The sequence below is a fragment of the Sphaeramia orbicularis genome, chromosome 24 (assembly GCF_902148855.1).
Source record: "Sphaeramia orbicularis chromosome 24, fSphaOr1.1, whole genome shotgun sequence".
Lineage (NCBI taxonomy): Eukaryota > Metazoa > Chordata > Actinopteri > Kurtiformes > Apogonidae > Sphaeramia > Sphaeramia orbicularis.
The window spans coordinates 41,980,188-42,002,307 of NC_043979.1; the positions used below are offsets into that span (position 1 = coordinate 41,980,188).

The 22,120-nt window shown below is 38.0% G+C and overlaps 2 protein-coding genes across 5 annotated transcripts in view; both read right to left on the reverse strand.

Annotated features, from left to right (window-relative positions):
- nhsl1b (NHS-like 1b) overlaps positions 1-6,470 on the reverse strand; it is a 113,235-nt gene extending 106,765 nt beyond the window's left edge. Inside the window, exon 1 of one of the 3 annotated variants that reach the window (XM_030128643.1) lies at positions 5,971-6,470. In XM_030128643.1, coding sequence (XP_029984503.1) covers positions 5,971-6,289 — 319 coding nt within the window. In that variant the 5' untranslated portion in view covers positions 6,290-6,470. The remainder of the gene's footprint in view (positions 1-5,970) is intronic. The other 2 variants (XM_030128639.1, XM_030128641.1) reach the window with 2 other exon arrangements.
- A 3,796-nt stretch (positions 6,471-10,266) lies between these two features.
- On the reverse strand, positions 10,267-21,841 carry acbd3 (acyl-Coenzyme A binding domain containing 3). Of its 2 annotated transcripts, none has more exons than XM_030128650.1 (8): positions 21,556-21,841; positions 20,054-20,195; positions 19,555-19,695; positions 19,097-19,255; positions 17,903-18,077; positions 16,331-16,577; positions 14,146-14,430; positions 10,267-12,625 (listed from the first exon to the last, which is right to left on the reverse strand). In XM_030128650.1, the coding sequence occupies exons 1-8, from the start codon at positions 21,821-21,823 to the stop codon at positions 12,411-12,413; spliced, it is 1,632 nt and encodes a 543-aa protein (XP_029984510.1). In that variant the 5' UTR covers positions 21,824-21,841; the 3' UTR covers positions 10,267-12,410. The 2 variants fall into 2 exon arrangements, with proteins under 2 accessions (XP_029984510.1, XP_029984508.1); XM_030128648.1 differs by having other exon boundaries at positions 14,146-14,433.
- Between the last annotated feature and the right edge of the window lie 279 nt (positions 21,842-22,120).

Genomic DNA, 22,120 nt, shown 5'->3' on the forward strand with positions numbered 1-22,120 from the left:
TCTCTACACTGCATGCACCAACAGACCCTTTAGAACAGGAGTGTCAAGCTCATTTCTTCCAGGGGCTGTATTCAACCCAATTGGATCTCCAGTGGGCCGGGCCAGTAAAGTACTAGCATCATAACCAATAAATAAATAATTACAACTTTTTCTCTTTGTTTTAGTGCAATAAAAAACATTAAATTATGAAAGCATTTACATTTACAAACTATTCTTTCACAAAACCATGTGAATAACCTGAAAAAAACTGACATTTTGTACAAAAAATAAGTGCAGTTTTAACAATATTATGCCTCAACTTATCATTTGTACATGTGGATTAAGTAAAATGTTAGACAAACATTTGGTAACAGGCATAATATTGTTAAAAAAATTTGGAGTTTGGAACTAAAATAAGAACAATTTCTCATTCAACTTCTCATTTGCCCAGATCATGTTTCTTCTTGGTAGTTCTTCGAGGTTCAACTGGACTAGTATTGCTTCAAAAGAGCAAAACTAGTCCAGTTGAATCTCAGACCTTGAAAAATGGAGTTGTCATTATTTACTGGTTACACTATTATTTTACTTTAGATCATATTGATCCGAATGTGGCTCCTGAATTAAAATGAGTTCCACACCCTTGATTATTAATATCTTTAGTAAAATTTTTACACTTCGAAAATTCATCCCGCAGGCCAGATTGGACCTTTTGGTGGGCCAGTTTTGGCCCCGGGCCGCATGTTTGACACCCCTACTTTAGAAGCACTTGAATAGAGCAACACACACTTAACAAGATACTGAGCTACAGATGAAAGATTGTGGGGCAAAGACATACAGTACGTCTATAAATATCTGACAGACAGAGGGAGGAATTCACAGGCAGTGTGCATGGATATACGAGAGAAAGATGGACTGTGGACATCTGCACGTCAGCTGGAAACATGTGTTCACCCGCCTATATTGTTTTGTTTTTTTTTCTGTCCTCTGTGTGCACGTCTGTTCTGAGACCCTCAGCAGCAGGTATCTGTTGGGCATCAAGATATATGACAAAGAGGCCCGAGGTCCTTCCTAACGCCAATTAACCTTCACCAGTTCTTCAGTCCTTCACCTACTTCCAACATTAAAATAGCTTTCTCCCTGTTCAATAAAGCGCTATATTTGGCAGAGGAGACTTAAGTGTTTAACATCTTAAGACACACATAAAAGCCCAGACTAGGGTTGTGATATGTCTGTGGGGGTCCTCAATTTTTTTCACAGTCCCAATTTTGGGAGACAAGTGAGAATAGTCAGGAATACCAGGGCTGTGTAGTATACTCCTTATTAAACTCATAAAACCTAAACATCCACCAGTGACCAAAACCATCTACTGATCTAAAATGTTTAATAAGTGATTCACTAATCCTATCAATACATCTAAATAATTCAGGTAAAATGCAGTCTGTCATCTTTTCATGGTCATCAGATATGACCCATTTGGATGTTTGCTCCATCTTGAATATGGACTAACCATTATTGTCTGCAACATTAACTCACCAGTAAAACCGATGTAGTTTGATAAATGACAGTGGTTGGAGACACTTGTTTTTATGTTCAGTTACTTGTATATTTTCCGGAAAGTCACTTTTTCTTCAGTTTTCTCTGTTTGGATACAATAACCTTTGAATTTACTCTTAGCTCTTTAGAATATCTGCATGACACATAGAAAACTAGAAGCACTTGGAGAGCGCAGACCTCCGCCAAGGCTGATCAGTGGCCCCCCCCGTGGGCCCCCCCACCCCCGATCACCACCAAAATGTAATCATTTCTTGCTTATCCCATTTCCAACAAACCCTGAAAATTTCATCCAAATCTGTCCATAACTTTTTGAGTTATGTTGCACACTAACGATCAGTGGCCCCCCCCCGTGGGCCCCCCCACCCCCGATCACCACCAAAATTTAATCATTTCTTCCTCACCCCATTTCCAACAAACCCTGAAAATTTCATCCAAATCTGTCCATAACTTTTTGAGTTATGTTGCACACTAACGATCAGTGCCCCCCCCCCCCGTGGGCCCCCCCACCCCCGATCACCACCAAATTTAATCATTTCTTCCTTATCCCATTTCCAACAAACCCTGAAAATTTCATCCAAATCTGTCCATAACTTTTTGAGTTATGTTGCACACTAACGATCAGTGGCCCCCCCCCGTGGGCCCCCCCACCCCCGATCACCACCAAAATTTAATCATTTCTTCCTCATCCCATTTCCAACAAACCCTGAAAATTTCATCCAAATCTGTCCATAATTTTTTGAGTTATGTTGCACACTAACGATCAGTGGCCCCCCCCCTCGTGGGCCCCCCCACCCCCGATCACCACCAAAATTTAATCATTTCTTCCTTATCCCATTTCCAACAAACCCTGAAAATTTCATCCAAATCTGTCCATAACTTTTTGAGTTATGTTGCACACTAACAGACAGACAAACAAACAAACAGACAGAAAGACAAACAAACAAACCCTGGCAAAAACATATCCTCCTTGGCGGAGGTAAATATCAGATTTTCACTGAAACACACAAATTACAGAGTAATTATGAAGAATAAATGGTTAGAAATCACTTAGAAAAGGTGAATTGTGGAGGAGAAATGTATTTGGAAGTCGCTACAAAAAGTAGTTCTCAGTCTTTAAGAGTTAACGGTATCAACTTAAGCCTGGGTAATAAAACGATTCATCAATTTCAGCAGCAAAACTAAAATTACTGAATATAATGTTTCACTGAAATACATCACTGCAAGTCACCATTAAATAATAAAAAAGGCAGCTGCATGAAAGAAGCCCAAGTGTTTGTGTCCCATGGCTCATAAACAGATCATCAACCAATCATATTCCTTCATAATGGCGCGTGCTACAAGTGACACACTCTTTTAACAGATGTGTTGTTTTGTTAGACCGACACTATGCCTATGAAAATTAATGATCTGCTGGTGAGACATCGGTGACACACAGTCCTTCAAGTGGTTAGTGGTCCTAGTATTTCTTGTTAAATTATGACAACAACAGAGCTTCAGCCACAAGTGTTCATGAACTCCCTCACCTTCACATACTGAAATACCTCATTATGTTGTTGCTCTATAGATGGTCACTCTCACTGAGCTGAATTTTAGTCCCAGTTGTCTTAATGCTTTGTTCACCTGCAGTAAAATCCCAAACTAGATTTTGCTTAAACTCTTGACTCTTGCATGTCAGGTGTTGCCCTCAGGGGCAGAGGGGAATGGCCTTTGACCTCTGTCCTTATGCCTGCTACTTCAACACAAATAGATTACTAATGGGTATGACACAGACAAAATACATGAGGTTAGGATGTCCTTGTTGCCTATGTCACTGTGTAAAGTGGATCTGATGGTTCCTACGACTGCATAGTCAGACCTTGAACAACTGACTTACAACATGTCCTTCCTTTGATATCAGTCCCATGGTAGATAGGGGCCCCTTATTGCCCCTCACCAGTAATATGATCTGTCTCTGAACTGAGGTCAGGGTAGGAATCTGGAACCAAAGGAGCTGAAGACAACAGGGTGATCATGCAGTAGTCACCCCTGTTACACAGCCTGCTAAAGGACGAATATGCTGTATTAAAAAGGTACAAATTCAGAATGGGGGACACCTCTAGCTCAGCCAATAGGTAACATTTTGATGATTTGATGCATTATGGGTGTGATCCATTAAGTGGGATTTTAAAACTCTTTTGAAGATATAGTTAGCAGGTAGCCTATAGGAATCAAGACACAATTGTTGAAAATGTCTGTAAAATGGGAGGGCAGTGAAGGACAAAATCACCCATCATTATTGATTTGACAACAAAACTGATATGCTTGTATATCTGATAAGTATTTTATGCATCATACTAGTTGATGGCAGTGTTGTGTCACACCTCTGTTATCATGATGTTAGTTTACCATTTTAAAAAAAAAAGCAACAGTGGCTCTTTAAAAGTAAACTATTGGAATACGGTTATATAATATTTTATGGGACTGGCTTGTTATTTCTATGCAGCAGCAGATCTAGTATTATGTCACTTCATGATCAAACGATACTAAACATACAATACTAAAATCTTGTGAGGTGTGTACTTTATACTGTGTAAACAGGTGAGTCAGAGGCTGCTGTGTTCACAATAACATACACTCGAACATTTATTCCAGACTTCATACACAGCTCTTTTCTTGAGTATCATTTCAAATAGAGGGTTTTCTTTCTAAAGCCAGGTGTTCACAAAAGGAAATTTACTGATTCAAGTTTGCCTCTATGATGTAATGAATATGTTGTCAGTGCTTCTGTTCATCGAGTACTAGCCTTGAGGTGATGTGGGAGCTGCCTACAGCAAATCTCTGTGCAATGCACCACATTCCAGTCAACTCTCTCACACCTCGTCTCCTTCACTGAATGACAGGACATTTAAAAGGAGGAACTCCCAACCCCTCCCAGGACTGTATGAAAAGTCTCAGCAGATGAAGATAATCCGAGTGCTCTAATCGTGCCTTTCGATAATACGGGGAATTAGTCAAAGGTCTGGAGGTTGTCATGTAGCAGTTAACCCCTAAATGCAGCACGACTGGCAGGTCTGGGTTTGCGTGTTCAATCCATTTCTCATCATACAGCACATCTGCTTGTGTCTGGAAAATGTCCGCCAGGCTTATCATTTCCCTCAAACCATTTCTGAATATCTGCTGTATGTGTCACAGTCAGACAAGAGATAGGGTGAATAGATACAGAGGAGGACGGTAAAAGGACACAAAAGGCAGTGAGTCACAACATAAAACCTCCTTTGCCGATGTTTAGTAGAATTTGGGCTTGCCTTCTGAATCCTACTTTGCAACATATTTCAAAGGCAAATTAAACTAACAAAGGAGCCATAGAAGAATCAATGGGAAATACTATCCCTACCTATTCTGTTTATATATGTAGCCACATAACAACCCATACAACAGGAAGCAGGGAGATGAAGTTGCTTTGTCAAACTAGATAAACTTGGCACACACTCATTCACACACTCTTCTATATGTGTGCACCATGGCAGACAAAACGACAAGACTATCTCACGATCTTAATGTATGAGTCAAAGTCTGAGTTAATGTGTAACAGTTTCAGGAGGTGGATTTAGAAGGGCAGCAAAACAAACACAAAAACAACAAGAGTAAGATAGGGCTGCCTAAGAGGAGATTGATTTTCCATTTATCTGTGCTGACTGGCTTTGTTTACATGTATGATGATAAAAAAAAAAGACAGAGGACGGTTGTAACAGCTTTCTGTGATCTCTCTGCCTTTTGAAGCTCCTAACACAGATGGCCAAAGCGTTGAGAGGAAATCCATCATTTCTGACAGATTTCAATGAGTACATTAACATAAAGTCCAAAAGAAGGCAAACAAAGCCATGTGTTCAGGAGAAGACAACAGACCAGAGAGCAGTCACTCTTTCAGCCCATTCAGTGGTAAAAATGTGAGTCACCTTGAACCTGAACATCACTGACTGCTGTAGTGTTACACAACACAAAAACCTCTACAGTAAAGCACACTCAACAGATAGAAATTAACAAAACATCTGACCTTTCTTATAAATATGTTGGTACTATTTGTACTGACATAACCCTGATACCACAGGTCATTCCAACAGTTCAAAGTGACCCCCCCATATGACATCAATACCAACATGTTCAACTATATTACAAATATTTTATTAATATGTATGTTTGTACAGAACAAATAAAGGAAATAGCAGATTCTATTTTAATTTTCTTTCAAGCCCCAATGTTTCTACATTTTGTTTTTTTTACTGCTGTAAACATGGGATCAATAATGTCATATCTTAATCTCATCCAAACTACAAGTGCACAACTTGAACCTGTAGGTTTATGGGAATTTCTCTTGTTTTAGAAGTGGGATCTGCTCTTTCTTTTATAATAAGATTAACTGAATGGTTTTGTATTAGTTAAGAAGCTCAGCAAACTTACGGATTTTGACTTTCTTTGGGTCCAGGTTGCGGATTTCTCCCTGCAGACTTTGCAGACGCCCCTGAATCCTGCAGGATCTTCTGAACACCATCCCTGCTTCCATCTCGATACCCAGGAAGATGTCGCTTGCATGTCGAGAAAGATCAGAAAGTTGGTGAATGATGTTGGTAAACGTGTGACAGCAAACCTCATCCAAAGAGGAGAACAGAACGGGTTTTCGCAGTTTGCGTGGGCCGGTTTCTTCCCCCGGTTTCCAACCTTCCCTCGCCGATAATCTGCTCACACGCCGCGGCTCAATACTCCTCTGATGAAAGGGCATTTTTATTTCATACCAAAAACCCCAACTGGATCGAAAACTGATTCAAAACCTCAGATTCACAGTAAAACCGACACGAACCGCATCATAATCCTTCAATCCCGCCATATTTTTTGTTTTTCAACGCATGGGACTTTGTGCTGTGAAGGGGAGACGTTGCCTCCTAAAGCCTATTCAAATCCAACCAGACAGAGTGCAGGCTGCTGGACACTGGAGGAAAAAAAAAAAAAAAAAAAAAAGAACACGAGTGAAGGAAAAGTAGGGAAAAGTACCGAAAAAGACCCGGAAAATACTACAACCACCTGTAGCGACTGGAACCGGAGCCAGATGGAGTTGAACGTTTACCTGCCACTCGTCGAAGTCAGTGGAGCGGGCGGATGGAAAACCCGGACCGGAATCCTGAGAAAACATGGAATCCTCTACCAATTAACATGAAAAGTTGAAAAATTGCAGTACATTACACTTAACCCTTTCATGCATACAGGTCACTACAGTGGACAACTATTCTACAGCTGTTCTCTTGTATATTCATGGGTTTTGTTGTTCTTTTCGTTGTTGTTTTTTTTTTTTTAACACATATCTTTATTAAAGTTTTAAGACACTACATATCTTTTCTCACATGAATTGGTAACATGTAGATCTCTCCTGAGCATAAACCCCCAGAATCACAAGCCTTCCCCATAGTTTTCACAAAATTTATCAGTAAATACATGTTTCTGTGCGTCAAAAATTAAACATGTGGTGTCCAGCTGAGTGAACATTTCTGCAACTTCATGAAAAATAGGCTCATAAGAATTTCTTTTTTTTAATGTATTTAAAAAAAAATAATTATTTTATTTTATTTCATTTTTTTTTTAAATTTCTTTTTCAGAAGAAAATTTTCAATCGCATTGTTTTTTTCATGCCTAAAGAGGAATAAAAACACTCAGGAAAAAAAATTTGATTAAGGTTCTCATAATTCGTGCATGAAAGGGTTAAGGACGCCAGTTTCGCTCTACATTTGCTACATTAATGATTTAGTAATGCTTCAAATAATAAAATTAAAATATAACATATTTTGGGGGAATAAAGCTGGAAATGGACTACAAATGTTGCATGCTAATACATGTAAGTTACAGTAAATTACATAAAAGGTCAATTTTCCACCGCATCTGTAATTACCAACTATTAAAGTAACTAGAAGCACTCGGAGAGCGCAGACCTCCGCCAAGGCTGATCAGTGCCCCCCCATCACCACCAAAATTTAATCATTTCTTCCTTATCCCATTTCCAACAAACCCTGAAAATTTCATCAAAATCTGTCCATAACTTTTTGAGTTATGTTGCACACTAACGGACAGACAAACAGACAGACAGACAAACAAACCCTGGCAAAAACATAACCTCCTTGGCGGAGGTAATTAACACGTGAAATTATTTAAATATAATACCTTATTTTTGAGTAATAAAGCTGGAAATGAACAGCAAATGTTACATGCTAATTAACAAACATTTGCTACTTGACTTATCAATCACTGACAAAATTTTGCCTATTTTAAAGTTAACGTTTTTGTTTTGATATCTTTGTTCATAAACTAGATACACCTAGCATTATTATTATAATCATGTTTCAGTGAAATTCTAAATTGAGGACATGAATTGAATAGTAAGCTAAATCTAAGTTTAACTAGTGAAAATCAAGAAGTAGTCAGTGAGCAATTATCTGAAGAACTGAAGTTACAGTAAATGACATAAAAAGGCAAATTTTCCTCCACATTTGTAATTATTAACAATTAATTAATACGTGAAATTTTTTAAATGTCATACCTTATTTTGGGTAGCAAAACTGGAAATGGACTACAAATGCTGCATGCTAATTGACAAACATTTGCTACTTGACTTATCAATCATCGACAAACTTGAGTTTAAAACAAAATTCTGCCTTGTTTAAAGTTAAAGTTTTTGTTTTGCTCTCTTTGTTCATAAACCAGATAGCCCTAGCATTATTATTATCATCATATTTTAGTGAGATTATAAGCCTGAGGACATGAATTGGATCTTTCAGGTTAATTGGTGAAAATCAAGAGCTAGTCTGCTAGCAATTATCTGAAGAGTTGGAGTTACAGTAAATTGGATAAAAGATGACAAATTTTTACGAAGAGGATTAGGGCCACTGGGGAAAAAAAGGTCCAACATACATACATACATACATACACACGTATATATACACACAATTATTTTGAGAAAAAAGTAAGAGCGCTGCGATTAAAGTCAGAATTCTGAGGAAAAAAGTCAGAATTCTGATAAGAAAAAAAAAAAAAAAAAAAAAAAAAATTATATATATATATATATATATATATATATATATATATATATATATATACATATACATATATACACACACACACACACACATATATATATATATATGTATGACCTTTAATTTTTTTTCCAGCGATCCTAATCCTCTTTCGTAAAAATGTTCCTCCACATTTGCAATTATTAACATTTAAAGTAATTAAAACATGAAATTATTTAAATACCTTACTTTTGGGTAATAAGGCTTGAAACGTTAACGTTAGCTATACGCTAATTAAGACAAACAAATTAGCAAGCTACTCATTTATTAACAGACTCGGGTTTCAAACTTTTAGTTTATAAATACAGATATGATTGGCATTATTATCTTTATTATAACATTTTAGTAATATAATACATTTAGCACATGAATTGTAAAGTAAGCTACTACATATAGCTGTTAGCTACCTAAATCGTACATGTAGCATTAGCTGACAAGTTTGAGCCATCTTGTGTTTAAACTGGACATAGCAAGGTTCAATCATAGCAACTCCAGCAAGGTCACAGGAGATTTATTAGTTGTTTGCTTACCTTTTAAAATAACTTCTTGACAACACATTCTCTGAACTCTTGATTTATCGGTTGTGTGATCGTGGCATGTTTGTCACTGCACCATATGGCATTCTCACTGCGGCTTTTTAAATTCCAAAGGCCAAACTCCCACCATAAATAACCCCTTTTCTAACGTAGACATTTTGACTTATTACGGCAGAATAAGCACAGGTGTGGTTACTTTGGTCTGATTATGCATGGCTGCATCAGTTTCAGGGTTTTAAGTTTGTGCTTTATGTTTTTCTGGGACACAAGGAACAGATGCATCATTAATATTAACAGTATTACCTGCTGTGACAAGCTAAAAAATTCAGCAGTGAAGAAAATGCATGAACTCAATGCTTGAGGGACTATTTAAAAATCAGTATAATCTCAACTCCAGAATGGTGTGTGTACACTGACTGAGCCCCCTGGTGTTTTTTTTTTTTTTTTAACTGAACACAGCACTGGTAATGTTAACACAAATCAGAATTATTTACAGCAGAAGCAACTTTGAAGGACATTCAGTAGATTACAAAAGTCTGAACTGCTTGTGACTGTCCTTTTCTTATTACATGACTATTATAGAAAGCATTGAATACGAGATATATATATATATACATATATATACATATATGTATATATATATATATACATATATATACATATATGTATATATATATATATACATATATATACATATATGTATATATATATATATATATATATATATATATATATATATATACATACACGCATGAGTAACATCCGCATTTTTCCTCCATTCAGCCAGAAATGACAGGAAAACAGTTGAAGATGACACATACACCACTGGTGGAAAAAGGAACAAACCTTTAGTACACAAAAAAGGCCTTTTCTGGTGTCCTTAGAGTGACTCCACTGCCTCTTTCCTGTGTTATAAACTGAAATATGTTCTTTACTTTACCTCAGACAACATTTGCAAGTAATGAAACTAACAAGGACTGGCTGTATTTTTGTTTAAATGCACGTGTCAAAATGTGCCTTTTGTCTGTTAAATTAACACAGGCTTAAATACACATGTAAGAATCCAAATTACAAAATGAAAACAATGCATACATGTAAGCAAAATGTCCAGTTTTAAAGATGAACATAAGTTTAATCAAGATTAAATATATGCCCAAAAAGATCTTGGAACTCATAACAGATCCAAACAAGTCAAAACAATACAAAAAAAGATGAGGCTTTGTCTTCCCCGTCAATAGTCTTCTTGAGTCTTATAGTATCTTGCTTCAGAGATTTGAGTTTTTCATTAGGGGTAAAATGAATACATAGATCTTATTCTCCATATTTTACAGTGCATTGATTTTCAAAGTCGTAGCCTTCTTCAAAATCTAAAATCCCATACATAAGTCATTCTTAGAAATATTTACATACAAGAGTTGAACGAGTGAACTCAAACTGTTTGGTGAAAAATATGAATAAACATCACACATTAGAAGATCACCGGAAATTTCTTGAACTTTTTCTTGAACATAATCATAATCAAGCCATAGGTAGTGACATTTTTTTCTTTTTTTTTACACAAATCAATGTGTGGATAAAAGGCAGGATCAACCTTGAATTAAATATCCCGACTCTCTGTGTCCTTAAAGATTGTTTGCATATACACATAAAACATACAAATACTGCTCAGTGAGTGATAGTGAAACTAGTTGTCATCACATCCCACAAACACATTTTCCCATTCAACCACCACCATCCAGATTGAGAAAGTTCAGAGCGCTGTAGATGGCAGGTACACAAAGCTGAAGCCGAATGACAGAATGAACATAAATTATGCCATGACGAACAAAAACGTTGAATATACTTAGTAACTGACCACATCACCCAAAGACACAATAAGAAGTCTATGTTATGTTATTTTATTCACAATACCATATTTGAGAGGACAAATTAAGTTAGAATCTAACAAAGAAAAAAAAACAAAAAAAAAAAAACAAAGACGTTGCTGTACTTTGGGTAAGGAGTTTTCTTTTTTTTGAGAGCTGCAGAGGTGTAACAGTGCCTTGTGACTTATAAAAACATGTATTTTACCTGTATTTTTAATTGTCAGGTGTCATTTGTGTGTCAAGTACAGCTCCTCCAGAATACACAAAACAGAACATCTGTCTTAAAATTAGCTGCTTTTTCTTCATTCTTTCATAAAACATTGGTGAGAAACAGTTTATTACTTAATGTAAAGTGGAACAACCGTAGAAAAATCAAGATTATGTTCATGAGGGAAGGAGAACAAACGTTTATTAAGCCATGTGTGTTTTGTACCTTCTTATTGTCTTTCATACTTGCTGAGATTTTTGAGATCACAAAGCTATGTTTATTCATATGAACGTTAACATTTACTGACTCAAATAACACCTATGACTTCATGGAATAACTTTCTTGCCCATCCTTCATAAATTACATCAGTAGGCTCTGAATAACAAAAACACCAGTAACTTACTCCTGGCAGAGTCAATCTGAGGAAAAGGTAGTGAAAAGACAGAGTGTTTAAGTATAAAGCACTGCCTCAACACAAAGAAAGCCTCAGATCTTCATTTAGGCATATTGGCTGGGAAAACAATAATGGACTACTGTTTTACAATGAAAATGAAGTTTGTGTACGCTGCTGTTTTGTATGTGAGACCCAAAAGGCATAGTGTTATGTAATTACATTTGCAATCTAGTTTCATCTCGAACGTTGTCTCTGTTCTGGTGGGATAAACAACCACTGTTACCACTCGGCAAGAAACGCTGGCTTGCGTTGGTGGACTTTCCAGGTATCTGCTCGCGGTCATGAATGCATCACTTGGGGCAGCTCCAGACACAAGGCCACGCTGGACAGTGTTGGGTTGCCGTGGTGACAGAAGACGAGCCCAAAGTGAAAAGTGGGGAGATACATGATGAGAGCAAAGTCGTACAGCTTGGTCTATGTGAGCGCAGCGAGGACAGGTGGTGAATACACAACAGTAACACACACTCCTGCTCCAAGGGCTCATCAACAGGATCTAGCATGGGTGTATCTTAGAACAAGCATACACATACAGTACATACATATTAGTCCAATCTCCAAATTCGGGTTCCAGATGTGTCTCTTTGTCGCCCTCTGGTGGTTTTCATCCAGAATCAATCTGGTCTTACCTCTCCTTCACACATACAAACAGGCTGCCATCACACAAATCACACACATGTATGAACACACACACACTTCTCGGCTCCCCCTTTTGTGTATTCAGGCTTATCTGGTGTAGTAGACTCTGTAGTAAACACTCTTGGAGCGCCAGAGTGAATAAGAGTTGTCAAACTTGAGCAGGTAGACCCCGCGACCTGGGTACTGGTGGCTGCCGGCGTAAACCTCCTCATGACAGTCCCGCCGATAAACCGGCACTATCTCATCCACTTGGGGCTTCCCTGCTTCTTTCTTTGCCTTCTCTTCCTCGGTGGGGGGATCACCTGTCAATACGGAACAAAGCAGCAAGTCAAGAGCAAAACAAGGACACATGGAACACCCATGACACGCCAATGAGTAAATCAAGTTTTTAACCGGGACACAGATAAGGCTCCATCTACCATTTTCACTATAATTATATAAGCTGATGTGGTTACCTAATGAGTTAATGTGGTCTGGTAATCAAATTATCCGAAACATGCAGCAATACAGTCAAGTAAACACAAATATGCAGCTGGTAGACTAGCACACATTGAAAAGTGGAATTCAGAAAGATTATCAGGGCTGTTAAAGGTGAATGTACATCATTTCATTAACAATCTATGCCAATGCTGCTGCATAATATTACAGGTTTGTTATCACTATGCACCTGAATGTCAATTTGCACCTTCATTATACTGAACATTACAGTTTATTTTGCACCTTCATTATACTGAACATTACAGTTTATTTTGCACCTTACAGTTTAATTATACATGCTTTTTTTTTTTTATACTTCTAATTTATTATGTATAGTGCATTTGCGCCTGTGTGTTCTATTTTTTAATTTATTTTTATGTGTGCCATGTTGATGCACTGCAATTTTCCAGTTTGGAATAAAATAAAATTAAATTATATTAAATTTTTAAAAAATTAAATTACATTAAATTAAATTTTTTAAAAAAAATTAAATTTAATTAAATTTTAAAAAAATTTAAATTAAATTAAATTAAATTAAAAACAAAATTAAAAAAAATCAATTAAATAATAGATTAAATTACATCTAACAAATAATAAGGCCAGGCTTTAGTATTGTTTTCACCACTTTCTGGGACAAAGAGCACAAACATTATCTGTCCCGTGGATGTTAAGATACAAAAAAATGTAATGTGAAACTATTTCTCATCTGTGTATTGGCTAATATTTAAGCCTACTTAACCTCTAAAGACAGAACAGAAATTGTCATTGAAGGAAATAAAATGCTTGTATATAAAGTTGAAAGAGTACAATATTATGATTAAATGTAGAATATGCTGTAATTATGTTGTAAAGAACAGTATCAAATGGCCAAATGGCTATGAATCAAAGATCACACACATAACTACACCCTGACTATGCCATTTCACATTTCTGAGAGAATCTAAGTAAACAACCAGAAAATTCTATCTATTCACTGAAAGTACGTTGTGCCAGCATAAACACAACATATACACAACATCCAGTTGAAGGTGACTTTAAGCAGTTGTTTTTCCACCTGCAGCACAGGTTCGTCCAGTACTACAACCACGCCTACAATGTACTCTATGCACAGCCCCACTACTTCCTGAACTTCAGGTGGGTCCTTTATTTCCTGTCTTTCCTTACTGGACACTGATTAATCCAGGTGTGCCTGCTACTTGTTGTGACTACCGATTAATTAGGCACACCTGGATTAATCAGTATCCAATAAGAAAAGACAGGAAATAAAGGACCCACCTGAAGTTCAGGAAGTAGTGGGGCTGTGCATAGAGTCTAATCACACATATTTGCCATCCACGCCTCTCACCGTCATCATCCTCGTCTTCATCACTGGACTCTGACACATGCACACTGACTGAAGCAGAGGCAGCATCTGTCCACTCGAAGAAAACCCCAAAGCCGATGTCATAATAGTCTGTGGCAAACTCCCAGAACAGGTAAGAACCCTCTTCGTGGGTGGGAACACGCACTGTGACCACCTCACCGCGCCCCACTGTGATTACACTGTCAGCGTCCTGCCGGATTTTCTCCTTGAAGTCCTTGATCTGTGGCCTTGTCCACATGGAAGGAGCAGCTATGACAGGTGGGGAGTCTGCTGTAAGAAAGGGACAAGAGACTTCACAGCAAACTGTCTGTAGGATGAATCAAATACAGGGAAGTGTGCAATATAGGGCAATGGTGGCATGGAATACACTGACACAATTTTTAATTTCAGAAATTCAAGCAATTAGTTTTTCTAAAAGGTTAAGAATTTTCATATTTACCCAAGAATAACCGTCTGAGCTATTGCACATCCTATATAGACATCATCTAGATGGTTTGTTTTTCTTCTTTTGTTTGTTGTGGAGCTGCTTTTTGTGTTTATTTTATTTATTCTTTTTTTCTGTTGTTATTGGTACTACTATTGTTATTGTAATTGTTTTGCATTATGTGCTTGTTGTTGAATTTTGGTTTTCGTGTTGTGTTGAGTGTACGTACATCCTGTTTGTTGAGCGAGTTGTGGGAAATTGTGGTTAATGACCCCAGGAAGAGAAGCTACTGTGGTGTGCAGCAGCTAATGGGGATCAAAACTAATAAACTAATAAACAAACTGTCAGCACAATCCTACCAATGGCGAACTATTACATCCAACATCCAACCATCACAGTTCACGGGAAATCTCTAATTAATGAGTACGGAATTGCTTTTTTTTTTTCATACACAACTATTCATCTTCCCATCCATTTTTCCTCCAAACTTTAACTTAAGAGGGAGAAGCTCAAGCTACAGTTGATTAATTTGGCCAAAGATGTAACTTATGCTTTGGAATCAGGCCAAGGCCTCATACAGAGCATCTAATCGTCTGTAGCTGTGGTTGGAGGATACCTAAAGCAGGACACTATCATATGTCACTTGTTCCAGCTCTTCTCCTCCCTTCCCTCCAGGACACATCAGCAAGGGCACAGCAGATAAGAATCAGGTTTCATTTTAGTACAAAGTGTTGTTTATGTAACAAAGTTGTTTTTTTTCTCCCTTCCACTATATAAGCACAAACACTCCCTACGTAGAAGGGATCTGATCTAGAGCTGAAACAATCAACTCTAATTGATTTAACAGAAATTATTCAATTACAATTTTCATGAATTGAAGCTTCATTTTTTAAAATTTCACTGCCAATAAACATTGGTTCCACTGCTGTATTTTGACACGGATGCTTCTGATGACGCACATAATACCAGTTTTGCCACAAACAATATGAAGCATAGCTCAGAAGAGACAAGAACAAAAAGGCAGAAAATGTCAATATGCTCGCTTTTCTTCACTGTAAAAGTCACTTAGTCCTTTAAACTTTTAAGCTTTCACTCAAACATTAAAAATCTTTAAGTTATTTGTTAGTTCCATCTTAAGTTGTTAGTAAGTTGGATACAAATATGTTGAAGACTGCAGTGCACATATTGTTTGTAGATGTCATTTGACTTATTTGTTGTTGAGATATCCTTTTACTTTTATACTTTTTGTGGTTGTTTAACCCTTAGATGCACAAGTGACTGGACCCTATACTCTTCAATAAATGGGTCAAAAATGACCCATGTTAAAATCAATGTGTTCTAATGCCACTAAATACAAGTCATTTTGACCCACCTATGGAGGGTTGGAGTAGTAATACAAACACTACAATTTCACAAAATCCATAAAAAGGTAGGTTAAAAATTTAAATAGCATGATGTCAACATGTATTTTGAGGAATACGTGGAATATGAAATAATGACAACTTTTCATCACAAACATATTGTGAGAAAACAACCTCACCGGTTCATTTTTGACCCACTTATGCATCTAAGGGTTAAGCTTGTTCTAAATAAAGGACAAGTTACCTGTCATTGTCATACATGTCTTTTTCATATTGTTACTTTTTTGTCATTCAAACAATCATATAATCAAACTGAATAAAATAAGTTCTAAGTTCGTCTGTGTTACTTGATAAGGTATAGAGACAGTTATGGCACACCAACCTAATAAAGGCCCGTTCTCTGAAACCTCCTCTGCCGGTTCAGGCTCCGGCTCCCGGTCCATGCTCTCTGAATACGAGTCCGACTGGCCACCATTAACTGTGGGAGCCTCCTCACCAGCAGGAGGCGGAGCTGCACACAGTGGTCCCGCTGCTGATGCTGCCACAGGTTCATTGCTGCTGAAGCTGTTAGCTTCCAGAGTTGCATGCACCACTGAATCAGCCTGCTGCTGCTGCTTCTGTAAGGCTGCCTACAATGTGAGAGACAGAGAAGTCATGAAGTATTCAAACATCATACAGCATTTGAAGAAACACCTAGTCTTGTAATAATAAAAAAAATGATGCATGTAAAGTTCTGATTAAAGATACAATAATAAGCTGTAAACACTGATAGTAATGTGAGTGTAGCTATTTCATGGGTTTTGTAAATGGACAGAATTTGTAGCATCTGAAGATATGAACGAGGACAGTGAGTTATTTACCAGAGCTGCATTTTTGACACTGATTAAATAGTGAAAACATAAAGAACAAGAGGGTGGACACTTTATCCTGTCTTTTCCTGGAGTATGTCTTAAGTTAGTTTAATAGCAGAAAAAACAACCAACTAAACGGTGGGATTTTTACTTGGGGAACAGCTGATAATAATATTGCATAAATAATGAGGAAAAACCAGACACTACAGCACTACATGTGAAACTGTCCAGTGGCTAAATAATGTGCTGAATGACAGGTGACAACGTCAGCTGTTTGAGTCGAGCTGAAATGGTCAATTCACAAACAAAAACTTTACTACAACATTCTAACAGTTTCATTTTATTGCAAATGTCATCTAACTGGGCTTCAATCAATCAATCCATCCATCAATAAATCCAATAATGGACTCAAATGTCTAAACCAGGGTTTTTCGATAATCGCATTTCTGAAGTGCATGTAAATGCATCAGATCTGATTATTACAATTATCTGATTACTCCCCAGTTATTGGATTGTTATGGTCATGTAAAACAGGTTCAATGAAACAAATGGTCATACATGTCTTAAGTGCTGTGTACTTGTGAATAATGAATTGCATCCATGTTGAGTCTGTGTTGTACTGACCTATGTGTCTGAAATATAATCTTATTTAAGTGCATACAGTTGTGGTAAAAATGATTAGACCATCAAAAGTCATCAAAAACAATGGTTATGCAATCAAGTTCTAACTCCTGTGTGTATTATGTGACTAAAACAGACAGAAAAGAAAACGTGGAATGCCTAAAAGCACTGTTTTTGGCAGTACAATGCCATAGCTATTGATCTAAGAACTTAAGTGATTTTGGTTATTATTAAGAAAACCATGGAAAATGGCTAGATATTAGCTCTTAAATTAAACTCTTACGAGCTATTTTTGTTGTTATCATTGTATTTGTCCAAACAAATGTACCTTTAGTTGTACCAGGCATTAAAATGAACAAGAAATTGAAGAAAACAAGGGTTGTCTAATAATTTTTTCCAGGACTGTATGTAATTATACACAGTGCCACTAGCTATATGGACGTAATGTGATGGGGGGGATAAGATGGGTTTAGTTATTCTACCTGTTGCTGGGCCAGCTGGACCTGGTAGAGCTGCTGCATGTACTGCTGGTAGTGCTGCTCTTGAAGCTGACGGATGAGGCCCAGCTGTTGCTCTGGGCTGTTTGGATATTGCTGGGCAGCATACTGTTGGAACTGCACCGCTGTTTGGGCATTCAATGCAGCCATTATCTGTTGTCTGAGAAAAAAGAACAGAAAGGCAGCATTTGTAAGGAAGGAAGCACAAAAAAAAGGTTGAAGGGTGATGGTGGAGAACGGAAAGTCGGTACAGGAGGTAGTGAGCAGTGAGATTGCCTTCTGTTGACTGGATTTAAGCCAACCTCTAACCCTAAATTGACCTGCTCCACAACAGGAAAGATGAGAATACCCGACTCTGATGGGAGGTGTCTCTTCCAGGATGACGGTGCCCCCGTTCAAAGAGCATGAGTGGTCACTGAATGGTTTGATGAGCATGAAAAAAAAAGATGTGACTCATACGCTGTGGCCTTCACAGTCAGCAGATCTCAACCCAACTGAACACCTATGGGACTTTTTGGACTTGCATGTTAGACAATGGTTTTTCCACCACAGTCATCAAAACACCAACTGAGGGGACAACTCAAGTTCATCTCTCCAATAGATTTCAAAGAATTACATAATCAATGCCAAAGCACAGTTCGACTTAGACACTTTATATTGGCTTTTCCTTTAACTTGCCATCCACATGTATCACTAGTCATGTTTCTATTATGGTTTTGTGGAAAACAGCAGTGACATTTTAGAAAAAGTGACCATTAACTAATATTATGCAATTAAAGCTGTTGCTATTCCATCTCATAATACTCAGTTCTAGAAATTACAGAAATGGATCTCCAACAACTGACTCTTGGCGCCTTCATTTCAACACCCACTACTGTGATGTAATGTGAAAATTATGTCTCTGTCTCCAATTAAGTACAAGATCTGCTCATTGTGCATTCAGATGAACCACAGTATGATGGACATCATCCCATCCCATCTCATCTATTTTTCTGTTTTTACCTAAATGCCACTGTTTTACATTAGTTGTTTTCAGTTTTCAGTTTCAAATTGTGCAACAATCTGGTTTAGTGTGGGGTTGAATTACATTAAAAGGAGAGGGTGGAGGCGTCCCAGGACGAAATCACTATAAATCACGAACCAACTACATGTGCACACACAAACACAACACATGCATACTTTTGCTGTTCAATCCGTAGCCTCTCCTCTTCTGCCTGTCTTCTCTCCTCTTCCTCTCGTCTTAGCCTCTCCTCCTCCTCAAGCCTTCGTCTCTCCTCTTCCTGCCTCTGTCGCTCCCTCTCCTCTTCCTCCCGCCGCTGACGCTCCTCCTCTTCTTTCCTGGAGAGTAACAAAGATATGCATAAACAAGCTACAAATGGCAGATTTCATGACGATCAGACACTGCCAAAGAGCAAATGCTGCATATTCTTCTGTATTATATCAAAATAATGCAGAAAATAGTGTCTTTGTTAGCTGATGAAACAAAGTCCAGAGGATCTATGTGGTGTCAGAATTAACCTAAAAAATGTAATGCTGTTTCACAGATCTGCTGGCTGGATGTAGGACAAACTGAATCAGAGTCTGTATTTAGACAATGTAACAGAGAGAGTTTTTCTCAGTGAATCTGAGCACCTTACCTTTTCCTCTCCTGCTCCTCTTTTTCAATCTTATGTGAGGTGACGTAGGGAGCAAAGAGGTTACAGCACTTGTTTAGCATTTTAACAAACTCCACCATAGCCTCCTCTTTCTCCATGTTACCCAGGGAGGCCCATTCTTTCCTGGACAACAAAGCAAAAATAGGGATAATGGTAAATGAAATATGTAGGATTTATTCATCAGAATGTAGCAGGCATCTAAATCAAACCTCAACTGCCAATTTTTTAAAATGTTGATACTACATGTATGTAATTTTAACTGAACATGGTGGAGTAAAACTAACTTCCACTAAAAGCTTTAACAAAACTTGACTTCCTAACAGTATAAGTAGCACTTAAATGTCCTCTATCGACAATTAAAGCTTGTGTGAGTTTCCGAAAACACAGCAAAATTACTGAAAGATTTACTAAGGTCCTTAGGCCACACACACATGGAAATACACGGATGACATGAAAATACACAGATGTCTGCTGAGGTTACCTGCGGTCGTTACCCAGTACATCAAAGAAGCCAACCTCTGGTGAGGCGTCAGGATTATAGGGGCCCAGTAACACCTGTTTGTGCAAAGCAACCAGACGAAGCTTCTCCTCATAGGTTGGGTGGAAGGCCTTTCCATCTTTATCTGAGAGTAGCAAGTAAGAGGCAATAAATTAACCAATTTTTGATTTTTTTTTTTTTTTTTACATCATTTGGGAAAGAGTGATTAATGATGAAACAATAGACCTTTCTGTCTTTGTACAATGTTGCAGTAGCACAGAACATCAGATTCTTGCTTCAATTTGAGTAGTAGAGTAAAACAATCACTGGGTTCTTTGTGCTCTTATACCTTTTCTAGAATTGTGAATCTCCCTAAAGACATTCTTCAGTTACATGGAATAAATTACCACTAACATGATTTCAGTCACATTAGAGCTTCAATTAAAGATGCGGTGGGGCAAGACTCAGATTTATGTATACAGGTTGGGCCACTAGACCTAAGCTTACATACTTAGAAATACAAAGCAAAGATTAAAATCACACAAAGTGGCAACCAGGATCAAACCTGTTTGTATAGTCGCCTTAAGTGTTCTTCTCAAACAAAAACAGCAGTGTTTAAAATGTCTTGCACAGGTTTGCCAAGTAAGCATCAAATTACTGTTAGATCATATGCAAGATAAGGAAAGTATGTCATTTATATTTTTCAATTTATCTTCTGAAGGAACACTGACACTAAAAGAACTTGTCCAAGTACCATTGCTTTCAGATTGTAGCCACAGCAGATAAGTCATCCATTATCCCATTCTTTTTCCTGATGTGGCAGCATGGGAGTGGTGTGTATGTGCAAGTATGCAGTTGAGCTGTTAAACTAAATGCTGTATATTCAGCCCTTTGAGAGTAAGAAACGTGACTACATTAAGGAAACGTCTAGAAACTTTGGATGAATTTTGCCTTAAAATTGCTGTGGTACAGAATGAATGGCTATGTCTCAAATGAGTTAGAGAAAAGTCTGTTGCAAACGAATCCCTCCAGGCGCTGCAGGGGCAGGGCGTGTTGAAAGCTTTTAAGCAAATCATTCATACGAGTCAGTCAGTCAGGACGGACAGCTTCTAATGACTACTCATACATTAGAGAATGGAGCACTCGTGTCACTTACTGATTCATTAAAAGCAGCACCGACGCCAGAGTACACACAACTGAGACAACAGCAGGCAAAGACCCGAATGAATTATGGCCTCAAACCACAGACAGATACCAGTGGCCTACGCACAAGTGTCCAACTAGTGTTCCCGTCTAACAGTTAGTTAGCGGTGATGTCTACCCTTCGGCCGTCCGGCTAATGCTATGTTGCGGTTTACGCTGCCTGACAGCACCGCTCTGGACGGTGACAGTTAGCAACAAGCTAACGCTAGCAACCTCAGGCGGCGAACGTTTCGTGTAAAAATTGAACAAGTAGTTAAACAACGTAGCGTGTTTTCTGTATGATAGTAACAAAGAGAACACACCTTTAAAGAACTTAAGGGCCATTCCGTACAGCTCTTGCAATGGAAAGCCCCATTTCCTCTCTATCGCAGATTTGGCAGTCTCTCCATCTTCGCCTCCAGCGGCAGCCGGCGTACTGGTCTCGGGGGCCGCCGGTGTGGGCTCCGGCTCCTCCACCTGGCCCTGCTCACCCTCCGCGTCGGGAGTGAGGGTGAGTCCATCGATGGAAACTTCGAGCCGGCTGGAAGTAGCACTGTCGAGGTCGCCGCTCTGAACCTCTGTCGCCATCATGTAGACTGTCAGCTGAAGCAGCCACGTACCTACTTCCGGTTAAATTAGGCGGAAGTTCCGGCAGAATTTTCTCCCCCCCCGATGTAAATAATGACGACGCGTTATACAGTGAGGAAAATATTATTTTTAATGTGATGAATCACTAAATTATGTTAATGAATGTATTCTGTCATGTAATACTCTACATAAGGTTATAATTTTTTAAAATGCATAATTTATCAGACCGTGTTATAATTTTAAAACGTGTTTTGATTCAGTCTCAGTATTAAAGTCTGCCTCGATTTTTCCCATGCTGAT

Coding starts and splice junctions, on each gene's coding strand:
- acbd3 (XM_030128648.1), bottom strand. CDS start 21,823: ATGATGGCGACAGAGGTTCAGAGCGGCGACCTCGACAGTGCTACTTCC. Junction 16,578..17,902: donor TCCAGCTGGCCCAGCAACAG/GTAGAATAACTA, acceptor CTCACATTGTAG/GCAGCCTTACAGAAGCAGCA. Junction 12,626..14,145: donor TGAAGACGAGGATGATGACG/GTGAGAGGCGTG, acceptor CCGTATTGACAG/GTGATCCCCCCACCGAGGAA.